Source organism: Nycticebus coucang, chromosome X (assembly GCF_027406575.1).
Source record: "Nycticebus coucang isolate mNycCou1 chromosome X, mNycCou1.pri, whole genome shotgun sequence".
Taxonomy (NCBI): domain Eukaryota; kingdom Metazoa; phylum Chordata; class Mammalia; order Primates; family Lorisidae; genus Nycticebus; species Nycticebus coucang.
In genome coordinates, this window is record NC_069804.1 from 131,782,193 (window position 1) to 131,794,141 (window position 11,949).

The 11,949-nt window shown below is 42.6% G+C and overlaps 1 protein-coding gene across 2 annotated transcripts in view; it reads left to right on the plus strand.

Annotated features, from left to right (window-relative positions):
- The window catches only part of GUCY2F (guanylate cyclase 2F, retinal), a 125,524-nt gene extending 114,050 nt beyond the window's left edge, over window positions 1-11,474 (plus strand). For both annotated transcript variants that reach the window (XM_053579845.1, XM_053579844.1), the window contains 4 exons: window positions 1,956-2,050; window positions 8,227-8,315; window positions 8,406-8,494; window positions 11,375-11,474. In XM_053579845.1, the coding sequence (XP_053435820.1) occupies window positions 1,956-2,050; window positions 8,227-8,315; window positions 8,406-8,493 (272 nt within the window). In that variant the 3' untranslated portion in view covers window position 8,494; window positions 11,375-11,474. The remainder of the gene's footprint in view (window positions 1-1,955; window positions 2,051-8,226; window positions 8,316-8,405; window positions 8,495-11,374) is intronic.
- The last annotated feature ends 475 nt before the right edge of the window (window positions 11,475-11,949 follow it).

Here is an 11,949-nt window from a genome sequence, read left to right on the forward strand (position 1 = left end):
GAAGGCATTGTGAGGGATACAAAGAAGCATGCACCGTGATCTCTGCACTGAAGGAACTGGTTAGTGTGCTTTTCTAAAAGCTTATGACTGTGACCCAAATACGGTATTAAATCCCACAAGTGTTGAAGATCTATCTGTTAAGAGGTAGCCTCTAACCCAGTGGTTCTCAACCTTCCTAATTCCGTGATGTATTTTTATTGTTATAAAGGGGTCGCGACACACAGGTTGAGAACCGCTGCTAACCTCATGTTGGGTATGAGATCAGGGCACGTCACAGGGCCATTAACAAAAAATCAATTTCATCAATATCTCCCTTGTGCCCAGTTCACTCCACTGAGTTTCTGGAACGGAAGTGACTAGTGACCCGGCCCTGGAGTGATCCTTCTTACCACACAACTGGATGGTGGTAGGAATGAGTAATCTTTTGTGCTATGTGTTGCCTACCAACAAGGTTACTCTACTGAAAGGTGTCCTGAACACCAGATGCTGGTAGCATGGCACACACAGGTCTGGCTGTTAGGTAATTGCCCCAGAGAAAGCCCCTCCCCCAGAGAAACCCCTTCCTACTTTCTACAGACCAAGATTAGCTGTCTCACTCTTCAAGTTACAGCTACCCACTGAAAATTTCAAACTTATGGCCTGTCCCTAACGGCTCCTCTGGCCAGAGCAGTAACTCCTTATTGGCTATTTTACCATCCCATCACCATTCTAAGACTTCCCCTAACTGAACTTATATAAAGGGGCACGCTCTCCACCCCCCTCGGTCTCTCAGTCTCTCGGTCTCTCCTCTCTCTCTCCCTCTCCCCCTTCTCTCTTTTCTCTCTCTTTCCCCACCCCCTTCTTTTCTCTCCTTCTTGGTGCTGCTCTGCAGCATCCCTCCCTCGCCAATAAAAACCTTTCGTACAAGCCTTGGTGGTCTGTGAGATCTCTGCCGGTCGAGTGCCACCCTTTCACTGGCAATGCATGTGACTTTCAGGAAATAGGACAACTCCTTTTGAACAGAGGCTTTGGGTAACCATGAGTTAATGAGAAACACTCAAACAACAGTACTGAGCTATTAAGAGAGAGAAAGTCATTTTGAACATACATAGAAGAAATTTCTTCCAGTTCTTTTCAGTCCTGCCTTCCTATTCAGATTGTAATCAGCTTCTAAAAGAATGATTTTCTGCAAGCATCTGTGAAAACAAGTCTTGGCCGTTTATTTAATACTCAGCCTTAACATGGTCTCATTTCATAGGGTGACAATTTTAAGGCGGGGGGGTTCAAGGATTTTTTTTTTAACCTCAGTCAACAAGTGATTGTTCTTCATCAGGGAATTACATTTAGGTTCCAAACAAAATTTTAAAGTGGTAGCTCCCCATAGAAAGCTCTTATCGCAGGCTGGGATCATTGGTTGGAAAACATTTACACAGCTAGATGTACCCCTCCAAAAATCAGCAGTGAATGAACAGTTTCCACAGAATGTTTGTTGACAGGCATCTTGGGATATTTCTCATTGATCTTTGATTTTAATACAGCAATATTGAGAGATAGTTGTAAGGATGTATATGGAAAAGATACCTTTTTGCCTCTGAAGTAAGATTATGTGATGCTTGGGAGTTCAACCCTAGTAGCAGCCTGTGAGAGAAACTGCTGAAGCCAAACTTCCCTCAGAGGAGGTCACGTTTCAGCTGAGAGAACACTTGTGGTTACTGGTTTCTCCATCTCAACCTTTGAGTTAAATTAACACCTTTCTATTGCATGGCCTTTCATCTGAAATAGTGTCTAGGAGGCTGATAGGTGCTATAGCTAGCGCGTTATCTGGGCCTGGTGAGGAAAGGCATCCCCCTCCTCCTCCTGTGAAACTCTAACTAAGGATCTCTCTCAGGGCTTTGCTCAGGGTCTAGTTAATTTAGAAGTGGGGACATTTATTTCATTGATGTGAAGCCCAAGTCAGGCCTCTCCTTCTTTTACAGCTTATCGCATTCATGTCAGTCTCAGCACTGTTACGATTCTTCACACTCTGAATGAGGGCTATGAAGTGGAGCTGCGAGGAAGAACCGAGCTCAAGGTATAATGTTTGTTTGTTTGTTTGTTTTTTGAATTGAATCACCTGGGCACTCCTGCTCTGGAGAGGTCATGGTCTGCTGAGAGAGTTTACCTGAGAGTCTGAGACTCAGAGCTGTAATTTGGCCAGAATCTTCAGTCCCATTTGGGGTTCCCTAACCATTGTTTCCTTTTGCCCCCATTTTCTTCTCTTGAAAATATGGCTACAGTGGGGAGGGTTGTTGAGATCCTCCTGCATTTTTCAGACTATGAGTTTTTTATGCATTTTTCTCCTAAAGGACTGCCTAGAATTTGGCTTTCCAATGAGCTGCAGTATTATTTACATTTCTAACTTCCATTTGTCCCAGACATTGTTCAATAGCCACAGGACTGGTGAATTTGAGTTTTTTATTCACCTTCTCAGGTGTCAGAAGTCACCTTTTCTGACTTCTAATCCACATCAGTGGCTCCCTATTTCTTTCCCCAAGACCCAGGAGGAACAAAGTCAATTTCTACAAAAGACACACATTTTGTGGCACCTTTTCTTTCTGCTAGGGCTATCACTTGATCTTGGATTCAGGATTAGAATAATCGTCTCTTTTTTCTGCCATTTCCATTGAATTCTCCTTATTTCTTTCTGGGTTACCCCCAAACCATTGGGAACTAACACTCTAACTCCTTCATTTTGAGATGGAGAACCAAGGCCCAGAGAAGTATAGTAATTTGAACTGGGTCAACAGATAGCAGAATCACTCCAAGACTCAGGAAGTCTAACTTCCGGTTTAGTGCCCTTTCCATGACACCATGCTATAGGATTTGCTCAGTGATTATTTTTGCGCAAAGCAAAGTCAGAGCACTGAGTGATGCATGACTCGTTTCTGTCATTGGCATGACTTCTATAAATGGTAGCAATTTACACGTAACTTGATTGCAGGAGTTAAAGGTTAGAAGGCCTAATTGTAGTTGCTCGCTTCCTTTTCGGGCTAATCTTAGTTTGTCTTTTCCAATAGATTCTTAATATCTTTTACCAAGTGGTATGAGTCACTTTCAAGGGGACATAGGCTCCTTTCCCACCTCTGCAGAGAACTCAGACAGTGAGATGATGGGGGCAGGAATATTACTTGGGCAATGAATCAAATTGTTCAAGGCTCTTGTGATCTCTTTATACATTCTGTCATTTTTCAGCAGAGGAAGACAAATGCAGCTTGGTTTCCTGAAGCACTTTCCTCTGTATGGCTGGGTATAGATTCTTCATTTAAAAGCTGAAGTGCTACTTTCAAAACTGAAAAAGGAAAAGTGTGCCACCACTCCCATGGTTTTTATTGCCCCTCAAATTCCATTCAGGAGCACTCACATCTTTGGGTGTTTCAAGTATAAAAGCAGGACATACTTCACAAAAGCCCTTTGCAGCTTCATGTTTTCCCCTACCCCAGGGAGTCTGGGGACATGTTGCGGCAAGTTGGAGGAAGAGCCTCTCCCTAATGCCATGTTGGGCCTGGGTTGTTGGGATGGGGAAGGGAAATTGAGAGGGAGAGGCTGAGAAAGAAGAGGTGAGAGACCCCCAGAGGAAAGGAAGGGACAATGAGAAGAAGGAGGTGGAGAGGAATTAAGACCCAAACAAAGCACAGCAATGGATGTGGGTGGTGCCTGTGGCTCAAAGGACTAGGGCGCCAGCCCCATGTGCCAGAGGTGGTGGGTTCAAACCCAGCCCCGACCAAAAACCGCAAAAAAAGAGAAAGGACAGCAGTGGTGAGGAGATCCTTTGTCTCTGTGCTCCCTGCGTCCCCACCAGACACAGGAGTTGCACATGGTATAGTAGAAGCTGGGGGGGGCAAGAAATTTCTAGTCCACTGGAGGACATGAAGTATTTTTCCAATAAGACCATATCACTGGCACACTTCAGAAATTCTGATTCAATATTTTCACACCTCACCCACTCTGCTGCTGGAAGCAAGAGTTGCTATAGTACATGAGGCAGAAAGGCCACATTTAATGGTCACCCAGGTGAGATTTCAAAGTTGACAGCTAGAAACATCCTTTCCATCCACCTGGCTAGTGTTTGAAATGCCTCTATCAAAGCTTTTTCTCTTGGACTCAAGGTTTGGATCTAGTAACAACACTCCTCCCCCCACCCAACCCCATCTCCTTCACTGGAGTGATGACCCTTTAAGTTGTTTTTCTTAATGGGATAAAATATGTATATTAGGTGTGAGAAGAGAAGATAGAGCAGTTGAGTAATTGGGTAGATTTGGGGTAAAAAGAAAGAGACTGGCATTAGGAAGCTGAGGTTGCTTGGGGGAGGACTCATTTAGAGATGAGAAGCTGGGCCTCTCTGCCCAGTGAAACCTCTGTTTGTCCTATACTGGCAACAAATGATCAGTGCTTAACTGGCCAATTCTGCTTTCTCAACATTTCTCTCCTGATGGGTTGGTGAATGATAAGTCATTTTATTACCTCTTCTCTTACAAGAGTCCGGTTTCAGTCACTATTTTCTTGCCAAGTTTGAAGCTCTTTGCTGAGATTTTTGTATATGTCTAGGCTTATCAGGTGTATTTACCAGGGACTTTTAGGTAGATTTACATTCTGGAAAGACTTTCTCAAATGATTGTTCTCAGCCAATTTATACTGTCCTTGCTAGAAGTGGACACTTAAAAGTTTTTCAAAACTATTTTATTGTAAACTGGCAATTTATAATTATGTATATTTGTAGAGTCTAATGTGATGTTATGATTTTTTAGTCATGTGGATTAATTAAATCAAGCTAGTTAGCATATCCATCACCACAAATACTTAACATTTTTTGTGGTGAGGACATTTGAAATGTACTCTCTTAGCCATTTTGAAACATACAATACTCTATTATTAACTATATTCACCAGGTTAAGCAATAGATCTCAAAAAAGCCATATTCCTCCTGTCTAACTGAGATTTTTCACCCTTTGACCATCATCTCCTTATTCTCCCTACCTCCAGCCTCTGTAATCACATTCTACTCTCTGCTACTATGAGTTCAATTGTTTTAAATTTCACATGTAAGTGAGAACATGTGGCATTTGTCTTTCTGTACCTGGCTAATCACATTTAGTATAATATCCTCCAATTCTATCCATGTTGTCACAAAGATCAGAATTTCCTTCTTTTTAAAGGCTGACTAGTATTCTATTGTGTGTATATACTACATTTTCTTTATTCATTCATCTATTGATGAATACCTAGGCTAATTGCATAATTTAGCTATTGTGAATAGTGCTACAATGAATGTGGGAGAGTAGGAACCTCTTTAACAAATTGTTTTCAAATCTTTGGGAAAATACCCAGAAGTGGGATCACCGAATCGTATGGTAATTCTACTTTTAGTGTTTTGAGAAATTTCCATACTGTTTTCCATAATAATTGTACTAATTTATATTCCAGAGGTGGACACTTTCTGACTTTGTCTCTGAATTCTGAGGTTAAATAGTATTTCATTCTCAGTTCCCTAAGCATTAGTATTTATTTTATTTCCCTCCATCTCTTCCACCCTAACTCCCAATCACTAACACACAGACGAGCACTCATGCAAGCACATGAGTGCACAAACGCACACAAAAACACACATTTCAGCAACTGAGATAAGCAATAGTGAGGTTGTATTGACAGATTCATGAAGGTCAGAAGGTCTGGCCTGCAATTCTTGCCCCATCAATGACTCAATGTATGAACATTGGACAAGTAACTTCATCCTCTCTCTGAGCTTTTGTTGGTCCACATAGAGGCCTTTTCTGACTTGTGGTTATCAGGAAGCTCATTAATCTCACAAGCTTTAAAATTCCCAACAGTTGATTTTTGGCCTCTAAACATGCCTTTTGACTCCAGTGTATTGAGAAGCTATGTGATGTGGAAGGACGAGCATTTAAAATTTGGGCTATGGAAGAGTTGAGTTCAAGTTCCAGCTTTCCCTGACTATTGATCAGCCATTTAAACTTCATGCATCTCAGTGTCCCCATTCACAGAACGAGATTAATAATAAACCTAGCTTCCAAAAGTTTTGTGAGGACTAAATAAAAGAGGAGATGCCAAAGTGTCTTAAAAGTGTCACGTCAAAGTAAGATGCTGTTATTTGGGGGAATCTCAGGTTCTGCCCCGGGATTGATACTGGGTCAAAGAGTTTGCTTTAGGTTTTAGTTGTTGCCATACTTCTTCCCTCTCCCTTCAGCAGAATTATGGAAGTGGATTGGGTAAATAGAGAGGTAGGATCCTAAGAATTCTCTTGGATGAGCTCCAAAACCTCAGAGAGCCCCTGGAGCTCCACTGCATATTCTTTGATTTGGAAGCTTTCCTAAGCCCATAACACTCCTATCCGCTTTTGCAACCATTAGTTTTGGCATCCCAGCATATCCCAAGACCCACCCAAATTTCTGGACAATCCTGGCATCCATAAAGCTCCCTTGGGGATTGCATGCTGTCCTGATAGCCTGTCGATCTCTAGACAGTCAACAATGGCTGGAGCTGGGGATTCTCTAAGTTAAAACTTTAATGGTATATTTTACCAAAATGAAATCCAAAGGTGCCCAAGGGTTGATAATTCTAGTAAATAGAACAGTCAGATTATTTACTGAGAAACTGTCTAAATCAGACACTGCACTAAGTCCTGTGAAAAAAGAAAGAGCTTTGGAGGCAGAGGAGTTGGACTAAATGGGTTTAGAACCCAAGACATGGCATGAGGTTGTTTTTGTTTAACTACACTGTGAGCTCCTTAAGGACAGAGCTGTCTCTGTATGCCCAGGCCTGGTACAGGAAGAGTGGAATACATTCTAGAATGACTGATGGAATATATTTTCAAGTTGTCCACCTTTTCTGAAAACAGAGTGGCCTCAAATAGTCCAGTTATTTGAAGTTTAGGGACAGTTGGTTGTCAGTGGAGATTGGGCTATAGTGGTATTCTTTTCCAACTTGCCTCATGAAGGGCTTGTTCAGAGCCTTGAATGAAATATTTACAAAATGTTCTGAGATGCTGCAGTTAAATCTGCTCATTATTATTATGATTGTTGTCATTATTGTTAAGGGATAAATACACATACAGTAAAATAGAGAAGAGTGGATTTCACATTTAAAGGGAAGAGAATCTAATTGGAATTTCTAAGTTAAACAATTTCAAACTGTTTCTTTTCTTATTGTTGGGGAACCACTGAGGGTACCATGAGCCAGGTTACACTGCTTGTATTTGCTGGGTGAAGTCCCTCTATTAATAGTGCCCTGCCCCCAAGAGGTGTGTTTCAAATGCTGAGCGTGAGACCATATTTCAGATTAAGGAGTTGGAAACACATCCCTTTACTTTTCTCCATCTTAGTAAACACATTTTCCTCCCTATGGATGAAAAGAGATGAGAGGAAAGACAAAAGAGAATTGAAAGAAGGATAGAGAGGACTGTTGAAGGGAAAGTTTGGAAATGTTCCCTTCTTTCTTTTTGGAAAGATGGCAGGGCAGAACAGAGGCAGAAAACTCGGCTCCTCTGAGGTTATCACTCAGGCCCCAGGGCAACCAGTTTGAGTTTCCCCTCCCTTTCTCTTCTCAGACCTATGCTTCTTGACAACCAACTAACTGGGCTATAGATGGTTGTCTTCTTGGTGTCTTGACCTACCTTTAAGTCTCCCTTGGTAAGAAGAAAAGAACACTGCAGCAGTGTGGATGTCTCAAAGCAGCCAGGATGCCCTGGGTTTGAAAACAAAGTTTCACAGCCCGTTTTCCACTTCTATTCCCTTTTTGGGTTTTGTGAGAGCTGTTGGATGGCAGGGTGTGGGGATAAATAGACTCTGAATATATGTACCATAGATACAAAAGACAATGGCTTGCCTAATGCCAAAAGATCAGGACAAAAATGACAAACAGAATCTTCAATTGAACATCCACACATTTGGTTGCTGTGCAGCTGAACGTCCACACATTCCTGAAGATGGAGCTGGGTGGTGACAGCAGACAAAATATCTGGAAAAGTGTTTGCTTTTCATCTGGCTGCTCTGGTGGCCTGTGGAGCTTGCTTGAGCCTCAGGTACATATGGTAAGGAAGCCCTGTAGGAAGGAAGAATTCAGAGAGTGGTGACAAGGGGAAAGGAGAGGCAATTTCTAAGCCAGCCACGATGCTCAGATCCTATTGACCAGGAGGACTTCTTTTGGAAAACTGATTATAACATGCTTAAGATTTTCCATATTTTCTATCATAAGGGCAAAGGCACAGAGGAGACCTTCTGGCTGGTTGGAAAAAAAGGTTTCGCCAAGCCCCTTCCTGTGCCCCCACCAATGGGCAAAGATGGGTAAGTGGAGTTCACACTTAATTGGAGTCTTCTTAGTCCTCCTCTGCTGTACTCTTCAATACTAATTTTGATATCTCTTCTGCCCTGCAGGCAATTGGGCCATGGCCTACAACCAATAGAGATCGCAGCCTTCCAAAGAAGAAAAGCAGAAAGGCAGTTGGTAAAAAACAAGCCATAAGGTAATGGCCAGCAGGAAAACAGAGCACAGCAGCTTGCCAGATTTTCAAATTTGGGGCTCCCTTTGGCATGCAAGCTAGTCTCAGCCTACACCCTGGCAGAGTATGATGAGCTGGAGGATTTCCAAAAACCACCAAGGTGGGCAAAAACCTTGCTGTGGGGAGGCCCGTAGCAGAGTGAGCTGTACCTAAGGGAAGTTGGTGGCCCTACCCTGAAAGAGACCCTTGCCTCTCACACTAATAACATATCTGAATGCTGATGAGACTGGCCTTGCTATTCAATTGTCAGGCAGATGCACCTGTGTCTTTCTTTGTTGAGCACTTAGGCCCCATGGCAAGCCACATCAGGTCTGTAGAGACTATATGTGTCCAGGCAACACAGCAGTATTGTGACTAACCCCCTTTCCTGGGATCTATTGGCAAGATCATCTCAGAGGGGATGCTATGTCATTTCCTCTGGAGGCGCTGCCTGATCCCTTCCAAAGTCAGCATTGCCAACCAAAATAAGGCTGACTACTCCTTGACTGCCTGGCTTAGATTCAGGACAATTTCTCTCCTCCCTCCTCCCCTACTAGGCTGGTATAATTTTGAAGCATCAACAAGAATTCTCCCCAAGTATTCATCTCTGAGGAATTCATTGCTTTCTTGGGCTCTTCTTGGTATCTCTTTGCTTCTTTATCTTGTTTTCTTACTCTCTCTTCCATGGAAACTTTGACCCTGAAACCCTTTGCTCCCTCCACATATTTTAGGAAATCACATGATTCTAAGGTAAACATTAGAGAATCTCCACACACTCTTGTTCTCTAGCATGCTCCAGGATAATCACACTTCTAGCAGCAACTACCAAAGGCATCCACATACTCTCTATTCTCCCCCTAGTTTTTGATGACTTTGTCAATTCTGTGATTGTTTCTGTCCAATGGAAACCCAAGGGCCCTTTCATTTCTACAACAATCACAGGTGGCCTTTCCTCATCATAAACATTTATGTATCAGAAAGTTTTCTTTGATGAGCATATGCTCCTCTGCAGCCTCCTGCATCACCCCCTGGTTCCTTGCCACCTGAGGCCTTGCTTGGTTCTTTCCTGATAACCAACAGAAGCAGATAAGCAGATGGGACACACAGTCATCCAATTTTCAGGAACATTCTTTCCTATGAGTAAGGAAACATAAGCACACCTTCCAACACAGAAATACACACAAATCCAGAGATCTAGACACACAGACCCACCCCGTCTCTTTTCAGGAAAGGGTTTGGAAGTTCTTGAAGGATTTTTCTCTTTGGCAAGGTAGTGCAGGCATTGGAGACACTGTACAAGAACCCATTCTTTCCTAAGAACATGTCAGAGTTTGTAGCAGAAGATACTGTAACTGACCCATTATCATTGACTATATGCTTGGTAGGTAGTGCTTTCCTGGCATGCAGATGGATAATGTAGCTTAGGTTGTTTACAAATTCACTCATCTGGATCCCCTTGACAGAGGGCCAGCTTCTGTGGGATGTAGATATATGGAACAGATTGAAGCTGCTGGCCAAAGGAGATTCTGCCTCTGGTCCTGGCCTCATTAGTATTTGTGTTTTCATCAGCATGTTAATGGGCCACAACGACCTTAGTGTCCTGTGCAAATCACAAAAATCCCCAAGTACTCTTGACAAGTTTCAGAAGGCTTGTCCTAAATTCAAGGGCTCCCAGACACCTCACGTATCTGTCATTAAATGTCTTGTGATAATATCACACAACACCACCAACTATTCAAGAGTGTTTCCTACTTTTTGTGAATTGAGAGGCTGATACTTACTGGGCCCCAACTTATAAAAGGCCTATAATACCTATGAATGCCTCTGACCCACTGCCACCATCATGGGAGATGTTGGGGAGGGGGGGAAATTGAGACCTTTAGAGAGCCCCATGGCATCTGACAGGGAGGAAGATAAAAGATGCTATGAAAGGGGCCATGGCTTTGGCAAAATAATTATAGGGATCACCTCTCAGGCAGGGCTTTACTGTTGTCCTGGTATGTGCTACTCTGTCATCAGATATCCACTACTTCTCAAACCTGGTTTTCCCTTCATCTGGTTACTTTCCCTAAAATCTTACCAGTTGCAATTAATTTGGGGCCCACAAGCCCCCTCTTTTAATTGTAGATGTGCCTTTTGGAGGGTGAGGAGGGACTAACCACTCATATAAGGAAAGTGAACTGGATTTGGATGCTTCATTATAATTGGGACAAGGAGAAATGAGGAAGGTGGCAGTTCTGAAGAATGGAGGGTCACAGTAGTGGACACTTTGCAGAACGCAAGAGCAATGGATCCCTGGGAGATGGGAGAAGGGTGAAAATAAGAATTAAGGTGGAAAAGTCACTTTGGTTCCACCTCTTTTAAACCTTTTTCTTGAATTTTCTTTGGACTTAAAGAACAGGGAGAAAGCACATTTTTCCTTCTGCTCTCAGGACCCACGACTCTGCTAGAGCTCTACTATATCTCTGCTCCACATGGGTTAAATCAGCCTTTGTGGATTGGCTAGAAACCTGACCACCACACATAATAGCACTGTTACTACAGAGCAAGGCATTCCAAGTCCCAAATCATCTACTTATAAATGTTTAGAACACACCTCATTAGTAAGTTGAAGACCACCTGTATATTAACACCCCCTTTTTTCTGTTAAATTTGCAAAAACCCTTGTAAATAGCAATGTCTAATCATGCAAACACAACACATGTAATGACATTTATTTGATCAACAATCCAGGAAATTTTTAGCAATTAGCAAGCTGTTCATGGTGTACAGTGGTGGTACGGGACTTGGAATCATTCATATTGAAATCTTGTGAAAGGTCTAAGACAGAGAGAGTATGCTTGCTATTTTCTTTCTCCCACCCAGGAGCAATGGGCGCCAAGATTTGAATCTTCTCTTGGTGAGACCATGGAAAAGCTCACTCCAGTTCAACAAGTTGTACTGCTTGCGCAAGAAACAAGTGAATGACCGCACCTCTGAAGATGACCAATCTCCAGAGTTATTCAAGCCTAATTCCAGTGTAAGCGGGCCCCTGGGAAGTAACTTCTGTTCACTTTGCTTATTATTACCAAGCTAGCACCAAAAAGGCCATTTGAATGTAAACTGCAATGGATTTGAACCCTGTGGAAGGGTAGAGAACCATCTCTTAGTTTAGTCATGCCAAAATAGCAGGCCCGACTTGGACTAAGATAACAACGTCTCTATTTTCACAGAAAAAAAGGAGGAGGCACTTTGTTTCCTTTCTCATTTTGCTTGAATCTCTAGAAAGACTTTAATGAGCATAATTTATAACTCAGATACTATGAGATTAGTGCCAGGAAAAAAATCTTCCAGCAAACATACATCTGAATCCCAGTCCACTGTGACCTCAGTTGGCTGGAATGCATAGGGAATGGGGGGGTCGGGGGGGAAGAGCCTGGTTAATTATGTTGTTTGGATAA